This window comes from Camelina sativa, chromosome 20 (genome assembly GCF_000633955.1).
Source record: "Camelina sativa cultivar DH55 chromosome 20, Cs, whole genome shotgun sequence".
NCBI classification, from domain to species: Eukaryota; Viridiplantae; Streptophyta; class Magnoliopsida; order Brassicales; family Brassicaceae; genus Camelina; species Camelina sativa.
Window position 1 is genome coordinate 16,694,193 of NC_025704.1, and position 19,897 is coordinate 16,714,089.

Genomic DNA, 19,897 nt, shown 5'->3' on the forward strand with positions numbered 1-19,897 from the left:
CAAAAAAATAGACATAAGTCGTGAAAAAATAAAGTAAGGCAGGGAAAATTAGGGTTTTCAGTCGTATGTTAGAGGTAGAAGACGAGGATATTATGGTAATTTTGGGTTCATTAAACCTAAAATCGAACGTGTACGTACATATAAACATGTACGTACATATGAACGCATACGTACACAAGCTATGAACGCATACGTACATATGAACACAAATTGTTTACAAACAAAACAATGTTGTTGATTTGAAGGTACACTTGGGTATATTTCACCTGAGCTCTCAAGAACAGGAAAGGCAAGTACAAGTTCAGATGTATTTGCACTCGGTGTAGTGATGCTAGAGATTGCTTGCGGGAGAAAACCTATATTGCCACGCAAAGCGAGATGGTACTTACTGATTGGGTGTCAGAGTGTTGGGAGAATGGAGATATCATGCAGGTTCTTGATCATAAGATTGGAGATGAGTATGTTGAGGAGCAAGCAGCACTTATTCTGAAACTCGGCTTACTCTGTTCACATCCGGTAGCAGCCATCAGACCGAATATGTACAGCATCGTTAAATTCTTGGACAGTGTGGCTCAGCTTCCTGATAACTTACTTGACATTGTATAAGCTCGAGAAGTTTATCCAGGTCTTGTAATCTCAGGTGAAACAGCTGATTCTCCTGAGTCCAGTTCCATTGCTCTCTTGACCTTCACTGAATCTTTCGTCTCTCATGGACGCTAAAAGAAACCCATATGGTCTTGTAGGTTCTTGATTTATCTTGAATATGTAAGTCTTAAAACTGATTGTAATGATTTTTCTAGTGTGTAAGACAGATATATACAAAAAAACAATAACATAACTCCCAGGAAAAAATCTTATGATTGGTATATAAGTATGGTAATAACATCATCCTCACGTTTATTATCTATACACTCTATACAAATACATTGACAGAAGACTGTTAAATACACTCTATAAGGTTCTTGAAATGAGGACTGCCACATCATATTACTTTGTATAAAGAGTCTTTTGGGAAGGGTCCTTGCATGGATTTTGCTTTTGAATCTAGACTTTGTCTCCGAGTTTTGGCATTTGTTGCTTCAGCCTGATATTAGACAGTAATGCTCAGAGATCATACACAGCAATAATGAAAAGTACTGCAACAAGGTTCTCTTGGGAGGCTTAAAAACGCTAGAAACTTCCTCATGAGTAAATACCTTTGGTTTGGCCTGTAAGTGTATACCATAAGCCAGAGGGATGAATTCTAACGGTATACCTACCTCAAGAATTTAAAGGATCAAACAGTGAGTAATAAGCACAAAATTTTAAACATAAGACTGAAATAACCTATTAAATTTAACAAACGGTGAGAACTCCAAAGAAACATTAAAAGTAGAATGAAGAGCTTAAAAAACATAACCAAATATGTAGAGCTGAGGAGTCGTGAATAAAGAGAGAGAGAGAGCAAAAGCAAAACATGAACATGAACAGAGAGCAATCCGTAATCATGTGGGTAGTAAATCAAAACACAACTTAAAGCAAAGTATATAGTGGGAGTTACCTACTTAATGGGTAGAGCATAGATGGCAATCAGCTCCAACATTTTTGAATTGTGCCTTCACCACCCTCGTCCAGGAACCATGATAGCTTCTCGTTTAGAGTTCTTGTTCCCAGTAGCTAGCTACTACATATAATACGGATGCACCTGTAACAAGAAAAAAAAAAGAAAAGATCACTCATAACCAAGCGGTGTTGAATAATTATGTTATAAGAAAACCATAACATGATGCTAAAACGTTTTTAAAAATCTTAACCATACCTCTGAGGACTGTCACGTAGCAGTACAGTAACCTTCTTACCACTTACCAGCAAGCAATTGCAGAGAGAAGACAGCGGACAAAACACAGTGAGTGATATGCACAATTTTGAGGAGGCAAGTAAAAAATAACACAGAGCCCAAGTTCCAATTTTGGTGAACAATAACAATTCGATTCAGGGCATAAGATAAAGAGTAAGATACTACCAATCAAACGGTGAGAACTCAGAATAAACATAAAGTAATAAAATTAAGAGCTTACAGTAGAATGATACAAAATACCACAGAAGAAACGAAACCCTACTGAGTGTGTGTGTGGACGATGTGCTGCTGGTCTTCCACATGTCCCGTTGGAAACACAAAAACAAAAACAATCTGAATCCTGCAGTAAAATAAATAGAGACGTCAGAGAGGAAATTTAACTAGAAGACGAACAGTTGAGTTGATGATACCAATTAATTTATCAAACGGTGAGAGAACTCAGAAGAAACATAAAAAAAGAAGAACTTACAGTAGAAGAACAAATACCACAGAAGAGACAAAACTAGTGTGTGAGCCTTCGCGTGATATGCTATCCCAGGTCTCTTTGCAAACAAAAACAGTAAGAACCTGCAAAATGGTGAGATAAGATCAATCAAGCAAAAAACCAGAATGTTTAAGAAACTGAAAATAAACCAAACCTGAGAATCGACATTGATCCATTAACTCCATTTGAATCAGCTGTTGAAAACCTAAAATCACAGAACAAGAAGAAGTCATAATAAAGCAAAAGAACCAATGAAAAGCTAACTCGAAAGAAAGATTAAGAGACAATTAAGATTGAAACTGATAACGATGAACCAGGATAATAGAGATGTGTTTATCAAAATGTAAAAGAAAATCTCTTACCGTACGTAGCTCTTGTGTTTTAGAGTAGCGTTAAGAACCCGTTATAATCAGGAGACTTGAACTGGGGACCCGACCTGAGATGATGACAATCGCTTTCCATTTAGAGGATCTAGAAGCGTGTTGTAATTCGAAGATCCATCACTACAAACATAATAAGAAAGTAAAGCTCAGAGAGTACTACTCATCAGCGACTTTAGTAAGAAGCTTTAAGAACCAAATACAAAATTCAATCTGAGTAGTAAATATGCACCAAAGCTCTGTACTTCAGCACTATGAGCACCAGATTGCTCCTCGGCATCTACGGTAGCAAAAGGTATGGAATGATTCAATCTGCAAAAAAACAAAACACAAAGTCATATGTAGTAAGTAAACCCTAACTAAGCAAAACAAGGTTTATTAGTACCAAGTAAACCAACCTTTAATTCTGATTCCTCAAAGCCCGCCCATTAACTCCTTTTGAATCAGATGTCGAAAACCTGAAATCATAGAATAAGAAGAAATCATAACAAAGCGAAAGAATCTACGAAAAGCTAAATCAAAAGAAAGATGAAGAGAAAACTAACATCCTTACAAAGTCAGAACCGAGATTAAACAGTGACCAAGCCAAGCCTACAAGATAAAAACCCTAACTTCAACAGAGGTAAGCCAAACCTTGGCATGAAGCAGAAGATGCGAGGCCACGTACAGTAACTGCAAAAAAAAAAAAAAAGCCATCCAAGAATCAGAATAAGTGAACAGAAACCTCAGAATTCAGAGAATCTTATAACTTCCATTAGGATCACTGAATATGTCTCTGTTTTACTCCAAGTGAGAAGAAGCAAGAGAGAACAAGAGAGTTAACTTACAATGAAATAACCATGGAAAAAAACAGCTTGCAACTCCTCCGATCATCACTTGGCACCATATCTTGCTAATTCATCAACGATCCTGTTGAGAAGAGAAGGTGATGTATGTTTTGTACTTACAAGAATGAGGATTTTTTTTACAAACAAAACCGTTAAAAACAAACAGAGAAAACAGAGTGACAAGGATGAATCAAACCCTAGAAGATCTTAGTAGCCTCCTCCTCAATTCATCCTCGAAGTAGAAAACAAACCCTCCAAGTAGAAGTTGAGACTTGAGAGTCAAAAGCCATAACTGGATCACATATTATAAGCTTCCAAAAAAAACACCTGCGAAGAAGACAGAAGACGAAGAAACGAGTAAGTAAATAAAACAAAAATCAGAGGAAGAAGAAGAAGGAGCAGAGTTAGTAGATGCGTAACAGAGAGAACACAACAACCAATCACTGATAGGTTCGCCACATCATACCATTTCCATCTGCAAATTTATAGCCAGACATTAGGAATGGGTCCTTGTTAGAGTCTTTGTTAACCTAGCAAGATAAGGGAAGTTGACTGTTAGGAGCTATACCAAAGCGGGAAGAGAAAGTAAACAAAATCACTATGATAGAAAAAAAAAAGATAAAGAAAGACACACGATTTTGATCTCTCCAGTCATGCTAGTGTCATCAAGGGCAAGAGAGTGGCCATATATTAGCACTCCATCCGAAGGAACCTATAAGAGAAATTATAATTTCGATTATAATTATATATGGACCAATAATGAAAAGGAGAGAATAGATAAACCACCTGACAGCTGTGCTTCATCATTCAAGTTTTGGAGAGACGATTTGTAGTCACGGAGAGCAGCTGCAGAGGAGAAGAAAGCATCAGAACAACACTAAAGAGTCATAATCAAAATAAAAATAAAAACTCATATCAAGTGAAAAGTTACCTGTGACAAACCTCTGTGCCTGTTTTTATCCCAAGTGCTACTGCAGCAACCATCAAAGTGAGAAGAGATCATGGCAAGAAACCTATCTGGGATGAAAAAACAAAGAAAAAACAACAGGCCTTATGAGAAAGTGAGGAGGGAAAACATAAGCAACACAGGAAAAATAACAAATCTTCATACCAGAAACCATGAATGGGGGCGCCTTGCGCTTGATCAAGTCATCATCATCATCTCTACTGATGCCTTTCTGTCTGCTAGTCCTTGCGAGGCTGATGCAACACACAAAAACATGGAGAACAAAGTTAAACTAGAGACAAAGAGATAAGAATAATAAGCAAGTCGCATGGCTGCAATACTTACCGCAGTACTCCATATTGTGATCCATACTTTGACAAGATTATGACAAAGCTTGCTTGCAATTACAAACATAGAGAGATCGCTAATTAGAGAAACAAACAAACAAACAAACAAAATCGTTAAAAACAAACAGAGAAAACAGAGTGACAAGGGATGAAAACAAACCCTAGAAGATCTTATATTAGTACCCTCCTCTGCTCAATAAAACCCATCAGCGAGAGATCTTAGTAGCCTCCTCCTCAATCAAACGAATCGAACATAATCAATCTATCTGGATTGACAAAAATAGAACGATGAGTAAATAAAAACGAATTCCATTGAAGAAAGAAAACCCTAGAAGTTAAAAAAAGAAAAAATCAAATTTAGAAAGCACTTTTTGATGCTGAAAAAATCAAATTTTTTATTTTTAAAAATTATTATGCAGTTCATATTTTTTTGTTTTTTTGTGAAAAATGCAGGAGAAATATGTGCAGATCTGATCTACAGCTTTTTTGATGCTGTTCACCCTTCATATGCATTTGAACTGCCAAATTTTTGATCTACTTTTATTCTGCTTAATCTGCTTGAACCACTTGATCTGCTATGCATTACATGCTTTCTTCATTCAAGGTCTGAGTGTAAATTGATTCACATTTTTTTTTTTTTTGATCAAACAGTGTAAATGGATTCACTTTCCCATAGATTTTGGTATGAAGACTGCGACTCAAAATCTGACAGGCTGACACATAATTGTGTTGAAGTCAAGTCACGCTCCCTCACAGCCGGGAACATTATCATTAATCACCACCATGTCCATGTGCATTTATGTGCTCATCCCTCTCTATTTCACATTATTATTAAAAATATACGATCCATAATTTATAAGGATTAAGTTTAATTTTTAGAGGTATTTTAATAACTGGGGCAAGAAGGGTGCAATTTTGTAACATAGAAGATTATTTTCACAAGAAATTGCATACAATAGTGAAAGTAATTTAAATATAAACAGAACATTCGTAAAAAGGAGTATTAAAGTGGATATATATTTGATTATAGGGTTTTTTTCTTCTTTTCAAAATGCTATTCAAATCCATTTCTTTTACAAGATAACTAGATGATTTGTTTAGGAAGACGGGATTATTAAGTGCTGATGAATCTTTGTGTATTCAAGAAATTATCGATATAATGTCTAGAGATGCATTAAATGTTCGTACTCTAGAAAAATTAAGATATTTGAATATATTAGAAAAAAGTGTATCTTTTGGATCCAATAATATAGTGAACGAATATGTACACTTTTTTGCTGCTTACCGGATTTAGCATTGATTGGAATGGCTAAAAATTCTTCGAAGATTCAAGAAGACCTCTCAAAGGAGAAGATAGTGGTTATATAAAGATAGTTTAAAGACAAAATTTGATCACGGATTTCTTTCAAATAAGAATAATAATATTATTTTATAATTACTGTTTTGATTAATTTACAAATGGTCAATTCTCTCTTGTGAACAAAACTTTTCCTTTTTTCATATATTTGTTGATTTTTCTACTTTATTTTCGATACTTAAAAAAATGTTATTAGTTTTATGATTTTAATAGATTTGAAAATCCAAACAAAAAAAATATATGTTACGAAAAAATTATTTCTATTAAAACAAAAGTTTATGTTCAAACTTTAAAGTCAGCAAAATCCTACACATATATGGCTGCGGAAACTTCATGCGTTGGAAGTTAATTTGTAAGTCTTTTAAGTTTTAAGTAAGAGCGAGGAAAAGTATTGTTGCTCAAGTTTGTGATGACCACTTCCACGTATCGCATTGTCAACTCCATATATTATTACTATACAATTTGGGTAACCGTACGTGATTAGTCACAAATTCACAATGGAATTTGATCTCACACAAATACGAATGACCATAATTTGATGATAGTCACATATGATACATCTTTGGTTTTTGTTATTTTTTTTCTGCCGATGATACATTATACATATACTTTTTTACTGTATTTGAATATAGACTGTGCCATCTTTTTACCAATTAATTAATAAACTGCATATTCTTGTTTTTTTTTTTGGTATTTTTCTGTTGTTGTATGTTAGGGGTCCTACGTTGACAACAAAACAGTTATATACGTTAGACAAACAAAATTATAAAGTTATAGTTATACATGTAAACACGTTAATGGTTCGTCGGCCTTCTCAGACAAAAAAGAAAAAGAAGTCGACAGCACTATTATGAAGACCGATTAATAAGTTTTCAGTTCTAAATAGCCGGATTATTTAAAATTACATAGGTTTGAATATTCTTTTTGATGAGTTTATGGCACTAACAAATTATCAATTATTCATATTCGTCTGTATATTTTGACCGTAGAAAAATAAAATGACACCAAAAAGAGCCTTTTTGTTATATATGTAGACTGTCAATTAGCATTTTCTAAGTTTTATATATGTTAAAATTATGGACGGATTTAGAAAGCTCAATTGCCCCAAATGATCCTAAGTCCTAATTAACACCTATAAGCTTATTCAATTTAAACATGCATTACAAAACCCTACTTTTGTGATTAACCTAAAAATATAACTATATTTATTCCGCTATCAAATTGTATGTTTTGGTTTTAGTTTATCTTTATGCAAAACTTGATTTGCTTCTCCAAATTTGGTGAGAATTTTAACTCTAACTGACTTTGAAATTCTATGTCCTTGGATGAATGATATTCTATATTTAGTCTGATTCCAATTAAAATTTTAGATATTATGCCATGTATTTCAAATCCTCTATATAATAAAACGGAAGTACACGACCTTTTTATGTAGACTATATAATATGAGTTATAAGATTAATTATTTGATTATTTGATAGGTTATAGGTTATATGGGTTGTAACCATTAGTTAAATCTCGATTTCACATTCTCTTAGAAAAGGATATTCAAAAAAAAAAAAAAAAATCTCCATAGAATATATAATTAACCATATATAGGCAACAAAATCTCAAAAATTAATATTATTCACAATAACTTTTAAAAACAATCACTTTTAATCCATATCTTAAATTTCAACCCGGTTCCTAACTTTTATTCACAACAACTTTTAAAAACATTCACATAAAAATTATATTTTATATAAAAACTACAATATCAATAAAAACGGAAGTACACAACCTTTTTTAATAGACTATATAATTTTTATAAGTTGGTTACAAAATAGGTTATAGATTAAATATAGGTTGGTTACAAATAAAAGGTTATAGATTTAATTGGTCAATATGTGGGCTATATGAATATACTTAATAATATACCAAAGAATCTTCTTAATATAAAATTTTGTTTATTCCATATATTGTTAGACATAAAAATATACTGTTAATCGTAAAAAAGAATAAAGTCTTGGCAATTAATGACACTTAATCGTGATTTCTAAAATTTTGTTGTGCAGTTGAAAATAATATCTTACCTAACACCATTCCAAGTTTTTAATATAAATCATTCAGATCTCCATTCACCAAAATACATCTCTCATATTCATACCAAAAAATAAAAAATACAATCGTTTCTCAGATTACAATGTTAAACCGTCATATAAATTAATTATATAAAATATATTTTATTTTAAAATTATAATATAAATAAAAAGATTTCAACTTGTGCTCTAGCACGGATCTAATCTAGTTATTTATGATAATATTTTACAGTCGATTTATAAAATTGCATTCGATCTGACACTTAATTTCCGTAAAACATATCACAAGAACTAAAATAAATATTTATACCTAATAATTAATAACATACATATCATTTAATAATTGACTTGACTATCTTAAAATAGACAAAATTCACTCTCAATATTTATAAACGTGAAAGATTTATTAGTAAGTCTGATCATAAAAAGAACACTACTAGTCCTTATTTTAAAATTTAGCTTTTTTTTTTAGAATTTTGTTTTTGTATCATAATAGTTATCTTTTTAGATTTTTAATGTAGATATTTGGTAAAATTTTCTAATTTTATCATAACTATTTTAATGTTTTAAATAATAAAAAATTAGATAATATTTTAAAAAGCATAAAATAAAAAATTTAGTTGTTTTTTCAGTTTGTGTGAAAAAATTTAAACGATAATTAATTTGAAACAGAGAAAACAATCAAAATTAGTAAAATCTATAGTTGAGTATAAAACGTATTCTGGTTTAATATTGTTCTACATTATCAACCAAAACCAATTAACAAAATAGAATTAGAGAGAAAATGGCAATCCCGTAATTATTCACATCTACGTCAGGGTACTTTCGTAAATCAAAAGCTGACCGTTTCTCGAACCCGCTTACGTGGCAGCCATTACAAATGCCCACAAAAGCACTTCCCTTAGACACATTCACAGCCGTTAGATCAGAATCCGATTCTTTTCAATACGTCAAGTTGAGATCCCCAAACCCATCTCTCACTTAACCATGGTTAAGTCAACTTAACCACACAACACAATAAAAACACGGAAAAGGTCATCCACTTTCTCGATAATTACATTAAACTGCCACTCATCTCCTCTAGCTATATATTCTCCTTCTGAGACTCGCTAGGTTTGCCGAACCAATCACCCTTAGGGGACACTTAAAAAAAAAGAGAGCCTTCTTCTTCAAATCTTCTTCTCGAAGCTTCTTTTTAACAATGGCGATTACATCTTCTAGAACCACCACCAGATCAAACGGACCTGCGCTCCGATCCAAATCACCGTCGGGACGATTCTGCGGCGTTTACTCAAACGGTTCTTCAGGCTTCGCTTCATCCACAAGCTCGAGTTTCTCGTCTCCGTCAACAGCGTTTTTCAGCAGCCACAATCATCACAACAACCATAACCACCACAGATCTGCTTCTCCGACGCGTGTGAATCTCTTCGCATCAGCTCCGATGACGCAATCGTTTCGTTACTCGATCGACAACAGCAGATCTATATCTCCGAATCGATCTATCGCCGTGTCTTCTAACAAGCCTACCAATCACCATCATCATCATAAGATTCCGGATTCGAGGAGGAGATGTATGTGTTCTCCGACTACGCATCCTGGTTCGTTCCGGTGTAGTCTACACAAGAACGTAGCGAATCCGCACGGTCAAGGCGCAGCGGCGTATCCTACGAATAGTTTGAATATGCGTAGATCTGCTATGACGAATTCGCTGGTGAGAATTGGTGGCGTTGAAGGTGAATGGGTGAGGAGAGCTTTGACTACGTTGATTAGACCGTCGTCTCATCAGCTCAAGAGACGAGCTGCGTATGAGCCTCGTCGTAGCAGACTCGCCTCTATGTCGAAAGCAGAAGAAGCTCATTAAAAAGAAAATCTCTGGTTGTTTTCAGGTTTGTTCCTTGTTTTTTGAAATCGGCCACAGGAAAAAAATTATCGTTTCTGGATGAGCTTTTGGGATCCGTCAAGATCCGCGGCGAGGGGAAAAATCTCAGATCTGCCGTGAAGGAGCTGAGTCATACCGGACCGAGTCAAAATCGGAGCTGAGTTATAACCGGGGTGCGAGAATTGTAAAACGGTGAAGGGAAACGACACCGTTTTTGTTTAGTTGGGTTGAGAAGGATGAGATGATGATTGTACATACAGATATTGCTTAATGAAGCAGACTAAAAAAAAAAAGAAATTTCGCAAAGTCGAATCTAGAATTCTAAAAATTTGGAAAATAGTATAGTGACGAATTGGGTAATTAAAATCTGGAAAAGGACTTAGTTGCAAATGTTGTGTTTTGGATCCCCAATATTTGCAATTTTTCTTCTCTTCATCGTTCGTTGCCTTCACTGTGTTCCGTCAAGTCAACGTTCTCCGTTCGCCGTTGACCCGTTCCGTTTGCCGTTAACCGTCGTCGCGTTCGTGTATATCCCCGTTAATGCGTGTTTCGTTATAATTTCCAGGTATGTGTTGTTCGTTCGTGTCAGGTATGTGTTTTCGATTTCTTTATTTATTTGGTTTATTTTTTTGTGAACGTTTGATCTTTTTTTTTTTTTTTTTTCAGGTTTCGTACAATGAGGAGAAGAACATAACTTACACTGACCGTTACGTTCAACTTTGGAGTATTTTTGGCTTTTTTAGTGGACTTTGAAAAATATGAAATTGGAAGAGAAAATTCAAACTAATTGACCTGAAAACACGTTATGAGAGGAGGATGACGGAGGTTTGGAACCAAAGTGAAAATGAGAGTGAATTTGATTCCTTAAAATGATTTATCAAGGTTGATTTGGGAGCTGCATAATGAGAAAAGATTCAAAGGATCACACTTTGGAAAGTTTAAGAGATTCTTTGGGGGTATACATCGAACTTGTGAATCAGAGATTCCTAAAAAAGATTCGAGGTTAAATGTGAAAGATGCAAAGGAATCATATACTTCGTGCATTAAAACCGCTTACGAAGAAGGAGATGATATGGTAAATGATGAAAAGTTTGAGGGTAATTTAGGAAAGTGAAAGATTGTGGAGGGGTATATTTGAGAAAAGGACAGCTGGTTGATGAATGGAGAACAGCAAAACATGAAATTGAAATTGAAAGGAAAAAACAAATGGAGAAAAAGAAGATTACGTTGGGAGGTTCCAACTAATACAAAAATTAGGGTAGAAAAAGTGGGAAAGAATATAAGAGAATTGGTGGTAAAGACACGGTTTCCTTATCTCGAGGGATTAAAAGTTAGGTTCATTATATAGTTTATGCATCGGTCGATTTTTATTAGAGATCCTTTGATTAGTTTAGTTAATAAATTATGCTAAATAGGTTTGATTTGTTGACCGGGTATGAGATAATATCGTAATCTATACGTACTAGGTAGATGATGGGTGCACCTTTGAATTCGTTTTTTTTTTTAATGCGTTGGATTTATCTTTTCTGGGTTAGATTTTTTTTAATTAAGTGGAAAATAGAAAAAAAAAAAAAAAAAAAAAAANAAGAAGAAGAAAAGAGTACCGCTAGGTGGAATCGAACCCATAAAAGCACGAACCAACAAACACACATTTACAAAACCTGCGGTTTAACTCTGTTGTGTGCAGATCAGTGGTATGAGAACAGGGCAATGGGGAGTGATTTTGTTTCCTTATTAAGTGAACTTCAAACTCTTAAGAACACGAATAACATACCTAATGAACATATTGATTAGACATAACAATTTTATCATGTATATCAGTATATACAAAATTAGGTCTAAGTTTAAGTTATAATGTAATATATATATATATATATATATATATGTATGTATCATATGTTCTATCGATCTACAATTTATTCATAATCGCAGCATATGTATGAGATTGTTTTCGAATACAAAATTTAATACTAATTCTGGAGAACTTGGTATTTTCCGGATACCAACTGAAAAATCACAAGGACTAATATTACTTTGATCTTCATTGGAGATGATAAAACGAATAATTTTTCCGTTTTAAAAAGTTTGATTTTGTAAAATTTCACACTAATTAAAAAACATTTAATGTTTAAGTATAAATGTATTATGTATTCATACTGAATCATGTTCAATAATTATTAACCAATAATAGTTCATTAAATTTAAATATTCTCAATTAATGGTGTTTGAAATTTACAATTTACTAACATAAATTGATTAATATTCATTGAAAATCAGTTTTTTTAGAAACAATAAAATCCAATAAAAATTTTGAAATATAGTGAGATGTTTGTTTTTTAAAGTGGTGTGGTTTACGTGGGATATAACATCATACGAACGAATCTCTCAATGGGGTGCACCAATTACAAAATGTGACCAATATAACTATTGCAGCACCAACAGTTACTGCGACGGGAACACGTGTAAGTGCATCATCACAAGAAGATGTTTTAGAAAAAAACCCGCTGAGCGATACAATGGATGCAAAAATATATTCTTCATACGAAAGGAAAAGTTGTCGTCATATGTGTATCAATGACTACCACTGCACAACTTATATAATGATTATCTATCAAAATGGCACTTCATCATCAAACTGTATGACTTGGAGCAAAGACCTCGTGGATGTTTAAGCTTACGCTGAAGCAAGTCAACATTTGTACATCAAACTCAATGATACCAATTGAAAAAACACAAAGACTAATATTAGTTTGACATTCATTGGGGATGATAAGACGAATAATTTTTCCGTTTCAAAAAGTTTAATTTTGTAAAATTTCACACTAATTAAAAAACATTTAATGATGAAGTATAAATACATTATGTATTCATACTAAATCATGTTCAATAACTATTAACCAATAATAGTTCACTAAATTTAAATATGCTCAGCTAATGGTGTTTGAAATTTACAATTTACTAACATAAATTGATTAATATTCATTGAAAATCAGTTTTTTTAGAAACAATAAAATCCAATAAAAATTCTGAAATATAGTGAGATGTTTGTGTTTTAAAGTGGTGTGGTTTACGTGGGATATAACATCACAAGAACGAATCTCTCAATGGAGTGCACCAATTACAAAATGTGACCAGTATAACTATTGCGGCACCAACAGTTACTGCGACGGGAACACGTGTAAGTGCATCATCACGAGAAGATGTTTTAGAAAAAACCCGCTGAGCGATACAATGGATGCAAAAATATATTCCTCATACGAAAGGAAAAGTTGTCGTCATATGTGTATCAATGACTACCACTGCACAACTTATATAATGATTATCTATCAAAATGGCACTTCATCATCAAACTGTGTGACTTGGAGCAAAGACCTCGTGGATGTTTAAGCTTACGCCGAAGCAGGTCAACATTTGTACATCAAACTCAATGATACCAATTGAAAAAACACAAAGACTAATATTAGTTTGACATTCATTGGGGATGATAACAGTTAACACTAATAATCTCTCTGTTTCAAAAAGTTTGATTTTGTAAACTTTCACACTAATTAAAAAATATTTAATATTTTAAGTATAAATGCATTATGTATTCACACTAAATCATGTCCAATAACTATTAACCAATAATAGTTCACTAGATTTAAATATTCTCAATTAATGGTGTTTGAAATTTACAATTTACTAACATAAATTGATTAAAATTAATTGAAAATCAGTTTTTTAGAAACAAGAATTAAAATCCAATCAAAATTCTGAAATATAGTGAGATGTTTGTCTTTGAAAGTGGTGTGTGGTGGTTATATGAAACACAAACACAATAGGAGCAATTGTTATACTATTGGAATCCAACATGTTTTTGTTGTGGAAGACTAAATACAAACTATTGTAATTCACATATGAAAAATTTAAAAAATTAATTGTATTTTAATTATATTTTTAGTTGACATTAAACAAATTAGTTTAATTTCTTATCTTTTTTTCAGTTTTCGAAATCATTACTTGACTGAATGTAATATTTTGCGAATTAATCATATAATTATTCAACAAAAATTATTTTTAATCATATTTTTTCTTAACCATCATTGGTTTATTCCCAAATTCTACTAAATGACTTGTAAAAATAGTGTTAAGTGATTAGGATTTAATCTGCAGTACACCGCGAGATCATTTTTTTATTTTGTACCGACATCATTTGTTTTTGCATCTAATTACTCTATATTCTGTGTGTATTTATAAATATATTATTTAAATTATAATACTTCAGTTTGTACTATTGTAAAATAAAGTAAGAGGTTAGATGAAAATAAACTTGGTTGTTATTTGTTAAATTTCCGAGTGTGAACTATGACTATTATATCATTGTAATTGTTATACACAAGTTAATTTCATATAATATATTTTATTCTATATTAGAAAGTTCTAATACATTTTTGAGTTTCGGGTTTGTGTGTGATGGGAAGGGAGCAGATTGACGTAACAACTTTCATTATATAAACTCTAACTCACTCCATCATATGACCTGCTGAATATTAAAATTTTTTTTTGGAACTTAAAAATGTTTAGAATATTTTAAATTTTTATTGATAATTTTTTTTATGGGACTCTAATTTCTTTTAGATGTAGTGTAAGTATCTTTTTGGAAATAAGTTAAAGAATGATTTGAACAAAAAAAACTGAGAAAAAAAAACTCTCTTTAAATCATGATCTTATATTAGAGCATGTCAATTTAGGATTTCCAAGAGTAATATTTTTTTTCCCGCTTACAATTTGTTTCCATTTGTTGACCTTGTTTAGATTTTTTTAATAATTAATTCTTGTTGTAAACTTGTCTAGGTTCTTGAAATTAATTCCTTACAAAATTTATTAGATTATAAAAGGAAATTTATAATAATATCATCATTTTAAACAAAATAATATAGGTTTTACTTGTTGGTTTATATATCATGTTTTGAAAAAAGGACCAATAGTATATCTTAGTCCGTTGATTTGAGGGCATATAGGTCGGAAGTTCGAAAGCAACTTATTCGTTATGTTTTTTTTTTTTTCCAATTATATGAATAAAGTATAGAATGGTAACTTTAAAGTCATCCTCTCCACATGAGCTTCTAAAAACCATAATTATGACCAACAGTTTTAAATATATTTTTTTTCACCAATTTCATATTAGATTGAACTGACTTTTGACAACAAAATAGAACATTTATCTGTTTAAGCATTATCGTGGCGGAGCTCCACCCGGCGATTTGTCAGCTTCGGTGGCCACAATCTCGAACATGATTTCGATTTTAGTAATAATCCAACAAAAAAATACGCGGATCCTAGTCTCTTAATTGGATCTTATTAATGTTTTTATGATAACTCAATTATACCCTTTTCAATTTCAATTAATTGAGTTCTGATATCATAATTGAGTGGCAATTGCTGTAAATAAAGCCAACATTTCAGACATTTTACTAAACGTACTCCTCTTTTAACTATAACTAGTATTTAAACCGTGGTACACCACGGGACAATATTTTTAATTTTTAAAATTTAAAATTTCTATTATATTTATTTATTATTTTATTATTATTTTATTAATTTTTAAAATATAAAATTTTATAGATATTTTATATAAGTATTCAAAATACATGATTTTTTAATGTTTTCAAACTTTTAACCCGTGTAGTATATTTATAATCTAGTAATACATTTTTCTCTTGGTACACATCTAAAAATGTTTAAAAAAAAAAACAATACCACTTAACTCCTTATATGGGATTAATGCCAACCCGTCTCACCAAAATCAAAATAAGTTTTTTGCATAAAATAAAATACTCAAAATAAATTTTTTTATCAAGTTTAATTATGTTAATTGTTTTACCAAATTAGCATATTTTTGTAGTTTATAATTTTTCCATATCAATATATATAGTTTATGATAATTAATATAATTTTAATTTTTTAGTAATTCCTTAAAAAATAAAAAATAAACCAAATTATATGGGGGGTTTTCAACATATTTAATGTGACATTTTATAATTAGATTTTCGGTTTAGACCCAAGCATTCGATCTAATGGCGGTAGATGGTATAGGGGATCAAAGGGTTTAGGAATAGGGATCAAGCAAGCTGTCGGATCAGATTCATAACTATGACTATACATAGCAAGCATCCGGACAGGGTGAATAAACTGACCTCGACAAACAAATCTATCAAGCAACTCTGAAGAAACCAAAGTTCTGGTACCAAGGGAACCTTGTCTTGACCAAGCAGAGAAAACTGGTACTAAAGGAGTTGAACTTGACTTAAAGCTCTCAATAACAGATCTAGGTAGAGAAATTCTAACTCTAGTCATACAATGTCGAAGGTGGGTCAGCAAATTCACAAGCTCATACAACAATGACCAAAAAGGATTCGGCAGCAGGAATTCAAGATAATTAAACGGATGAAACCAAAGAGGTATCATTCGTAAGGAAGTTGAGAACACAGACTTGAGCTTTAGGTGATGAGAACGTGGGTCATTGTTTTTGGTATTGGGCCGAATGGTGGTTACTGGGCCTGACAAAGGATGCAGGTCAATTAGCGGGAACCCTAGAGTCTCACCAACTGAGCAGGAAGTGACGATGGAGTGGCGGCGTACTAGAGAGTAGACATTTCGACTGGAGCCACTAGACACCGGTAAAGGTCGGTGGTACCAAGCCTTTAAGGCGGAGGAGGGTTCGAAGAGGGGCAGAGGTAACTTCACCATCTCGAGTGCTCGCGAACCTGACCTTTTTCTCCAGAGAATGACAGCACCGTGCATCGTCGTCTTACACACCAGACAGAGAGAATTAGGCGAGTCGAGGGTTTTGTCAGATTTGTGTTTTTGGAGGGGCATCAGGTTTACTAGATTCATTAGAGGGTTATGGGAGAGGGCATGAGTCGGGATGCAGGTCGACTGAAAATTTCCTTGCTGTCTGTCTCCGCAGGAGGATCTACCATTAAAGCTTTTCAACGAGGGAGAGGGGGTGTGAGAGTGGATCTGAGCGATTTGAAATGATTGAGACATGCACCAACAAAGGAACAAAGGGAAACAGGACAAGCAGAGGACCCGACGCCGACAAGCTGGAGCTTCACCGGCAACAGAACAGGAATCGGTTGAAAGTTTCTCGATATTTGGGCCTGAGAGAGAAAAAAGACGTAAAAAAAAATTCTATTTTAACAAAGAGAGAAGAGAATAAATAATCATAAGATTATTCTACAATCTACCTAGCATTACAATTTTTTTTCAAATAATTTAACAATGGATTTTTTCATGTCTTTTTTAATAAATTGGTTGGGTCAATTAAATATTATAGAATTTAGTGACCGGATTTTAAATATTTAATTATTAGTTATAAACAATATTTTAAATTATCTTAAGTAGTAACTTATGATTTAGCCTTTGTAACTTGATAACAAGATGATCTAAAAGATGTTACCACACTGATTAAGGTGTTGACTGGTTCTCCCGCTACCTCCCGCAAATGCTGCGTTTGCGGGTGGTAGCGATTACTAGCGATTGGAACCAATCACACAAACCGCTCCCAATCGCTCATAATCACTCCCAACTGTTCCAAACCACAGAATTCCAAAAGCTGTTTCCCGCAAGCGTTTGCGGTTGCGGGCGATTGCGGTTGGAAATATATATATATTTTTTTCTTTTTTTTTTTGTAAAAAAACTTAAAATAAATTAAGGATAATGAAATTTTTTTTGTTATATCTTCTATCTAACCATTTTACTCATTAAGGATGGGAGAAAATAAAGTACGGATACGATTGCAGAGATTATAAAATAAACAATTAACAATAACCTGGTAAACTTGATGTAAATTTAATGGCATATCGCACATAAGTTCAAAAAAATCTAAATAAATATAATATTTCATCAGAAATTTAAGAAAATAAGATTATTTGTGAAAAATATTAAAACAAATTACCAGTGACTCTTCTCAACTCTCACTTGACCATTCCTACTAATGCATCTACTGACCCACGATCTTAGGGAGAAGAGAAAAGAGAAAAGATCTACGATCTAAAGCATATGTTTTGTCATTTATCAAATAACTTGATTAAATTTTTGGTGAAAAGCCAAATGCATAAAGGAATAAGTATTTCAATATGAAATTTATTTGTTTTTTGAATAATTATTTTAGTATTTTTTAATAAATTTTAATTATAAATCAAGTTTAATAAAAATTTTGGTGTTTTTAAACATTTATATATTATATATCACATTTATTATGTTCCAACCGCTATTGCACCCGCTGGTCAACCAGTCGTAAACATCCCACAAACGCACCAATTTTAAACCGCTAAACCAGTCGTTTAAAACGCTTAATAACACTTGAAACCGCAATCGTCCGCTTCCGCAATCTCCTACAACTACAACCGCAACCGCAGCGTTTGAACCAGTCAGGTCCTAAGATAATGAAACAATCTCTCACTCACTAACGATCAGACACGAGAGCACATCACTCTTTTGCTAGCATATCTTTATACATTCCTTCCTAGTGAAATACAGATTGAATGTGTTAAGACCTCTTATTAATTACTAGTATATTGAAGATTTATTTATTATTCCCATATTTATTATTGTAAATATTATAAATTGTTGATGTAAACATATATAGTTTAACATATATTTTTATATTTTATATGTTAGGTGGTAATTGTAAGTCTAGAGTTGGCTAATGTTTAAGTAATATAATGTAAATTTGTTTATTATTTTTATATTTGATTATTATAATTACTGAAATTTCTTTACGTAAAAAAAAAATAATATATATCTATTTTGATATTTTATTATTTTTGACAAAAAAAAGAAAATAATTACTAATATATTGATCGATTGTCTATACCAAAATATGTTTTGAATTTTCTTTTCTGACCTATTTTTGATTACAGTTTTTTAGATAGCTGTTATCATATGTATGCGGATGTGAAAATGACAAAATGTTTAAACGGCCCATTTTTAGAATTTAAGTAGAGTAGAAGCTGTTATAAGTTTATTGTTGAAGTTAGAAAAATTTTATTTTTGGTATTTGGAGCAAACTCGTTATACTATACACAACTCAGTCCTACCCCAAAAAAACACAACTCAATATGTATATTGGACACAAAGCTATATTTTGCGACAAAAAGGCGCTATAACTATATATTATTACTATCTTAACTAGGACTCAGATCTCTGCGATGTCGCGGGGGAAGTACTTTAGAAAAACAATAAATTAAATTTAAAATTTAAAATTATATATTATAAAATTATTTGAATGTAATATAATAGTTTGAATACATAAAAATTAAACATAAATTAAGTTTATTATTAAAAACACAACCATCAAAATGAAAACTTAATTTTAATTTTTTCGTTGATACAGTCTCACTTATTATTAAATATATTTTTAATTATAATTATTTTATAGAAAAATACATTTACTCATTACTACCATTAGTTCAATATTCTCAATTAGGATCACTTTGTCATAATAATTTTTTTAATTTTACTCTTTACCATAATTCTTTTGTAAAAATATCTTATATTTATAATACTTTAAACAATATGTTTTGCAAAGTTGCGTCTATTCTACATAATATTTTTTGTTATAAAAATACACAACTCTTAACACAAAATAAAATAAATTTTACATATTAAAATAGTTTTTAACAAATAATTATGATAAATAGACGTAACTGTAAATTCTATATTAAGTTTTATCAAATTTCTATATTACTATAATCATTTTATAAAATTTTAGTTAGA

General features: G+C 31.9%; 1 protein-coding gene across 1 annotated transcript; it reads left to right on the forward strand.

The window, feature by feature from the left end:
- On the forward strand, positions 9,363–11,094 carry LOC104771006 (squamosa promoter-binding-like protein 18). Its single transcript, XM_010495479.2, has 2 exons — positions 9,363–10,700; positions 10,802–11,094. Exon 1 carries the CDS (start codon positions 9,458–9,460, stop codon positions 10,115–10,117), a length of 660 nt encoding a protein of 219 aa, XP_010493781.1. The 5' UTR covers positions 9,363–9,457; the 3' UTR covers positions 10,118–10,700; positions 10,802–11,094.

Bases quoted from the DNA above. Each gene is read 5' to 3' on its own strand.
- LOC104771006 (XM_010495479.2), top strand. From the start codon at position 9,458: ATGGCGATTACATCTTCTAGAACCACCACCAGATCAAACGGACCTGCG.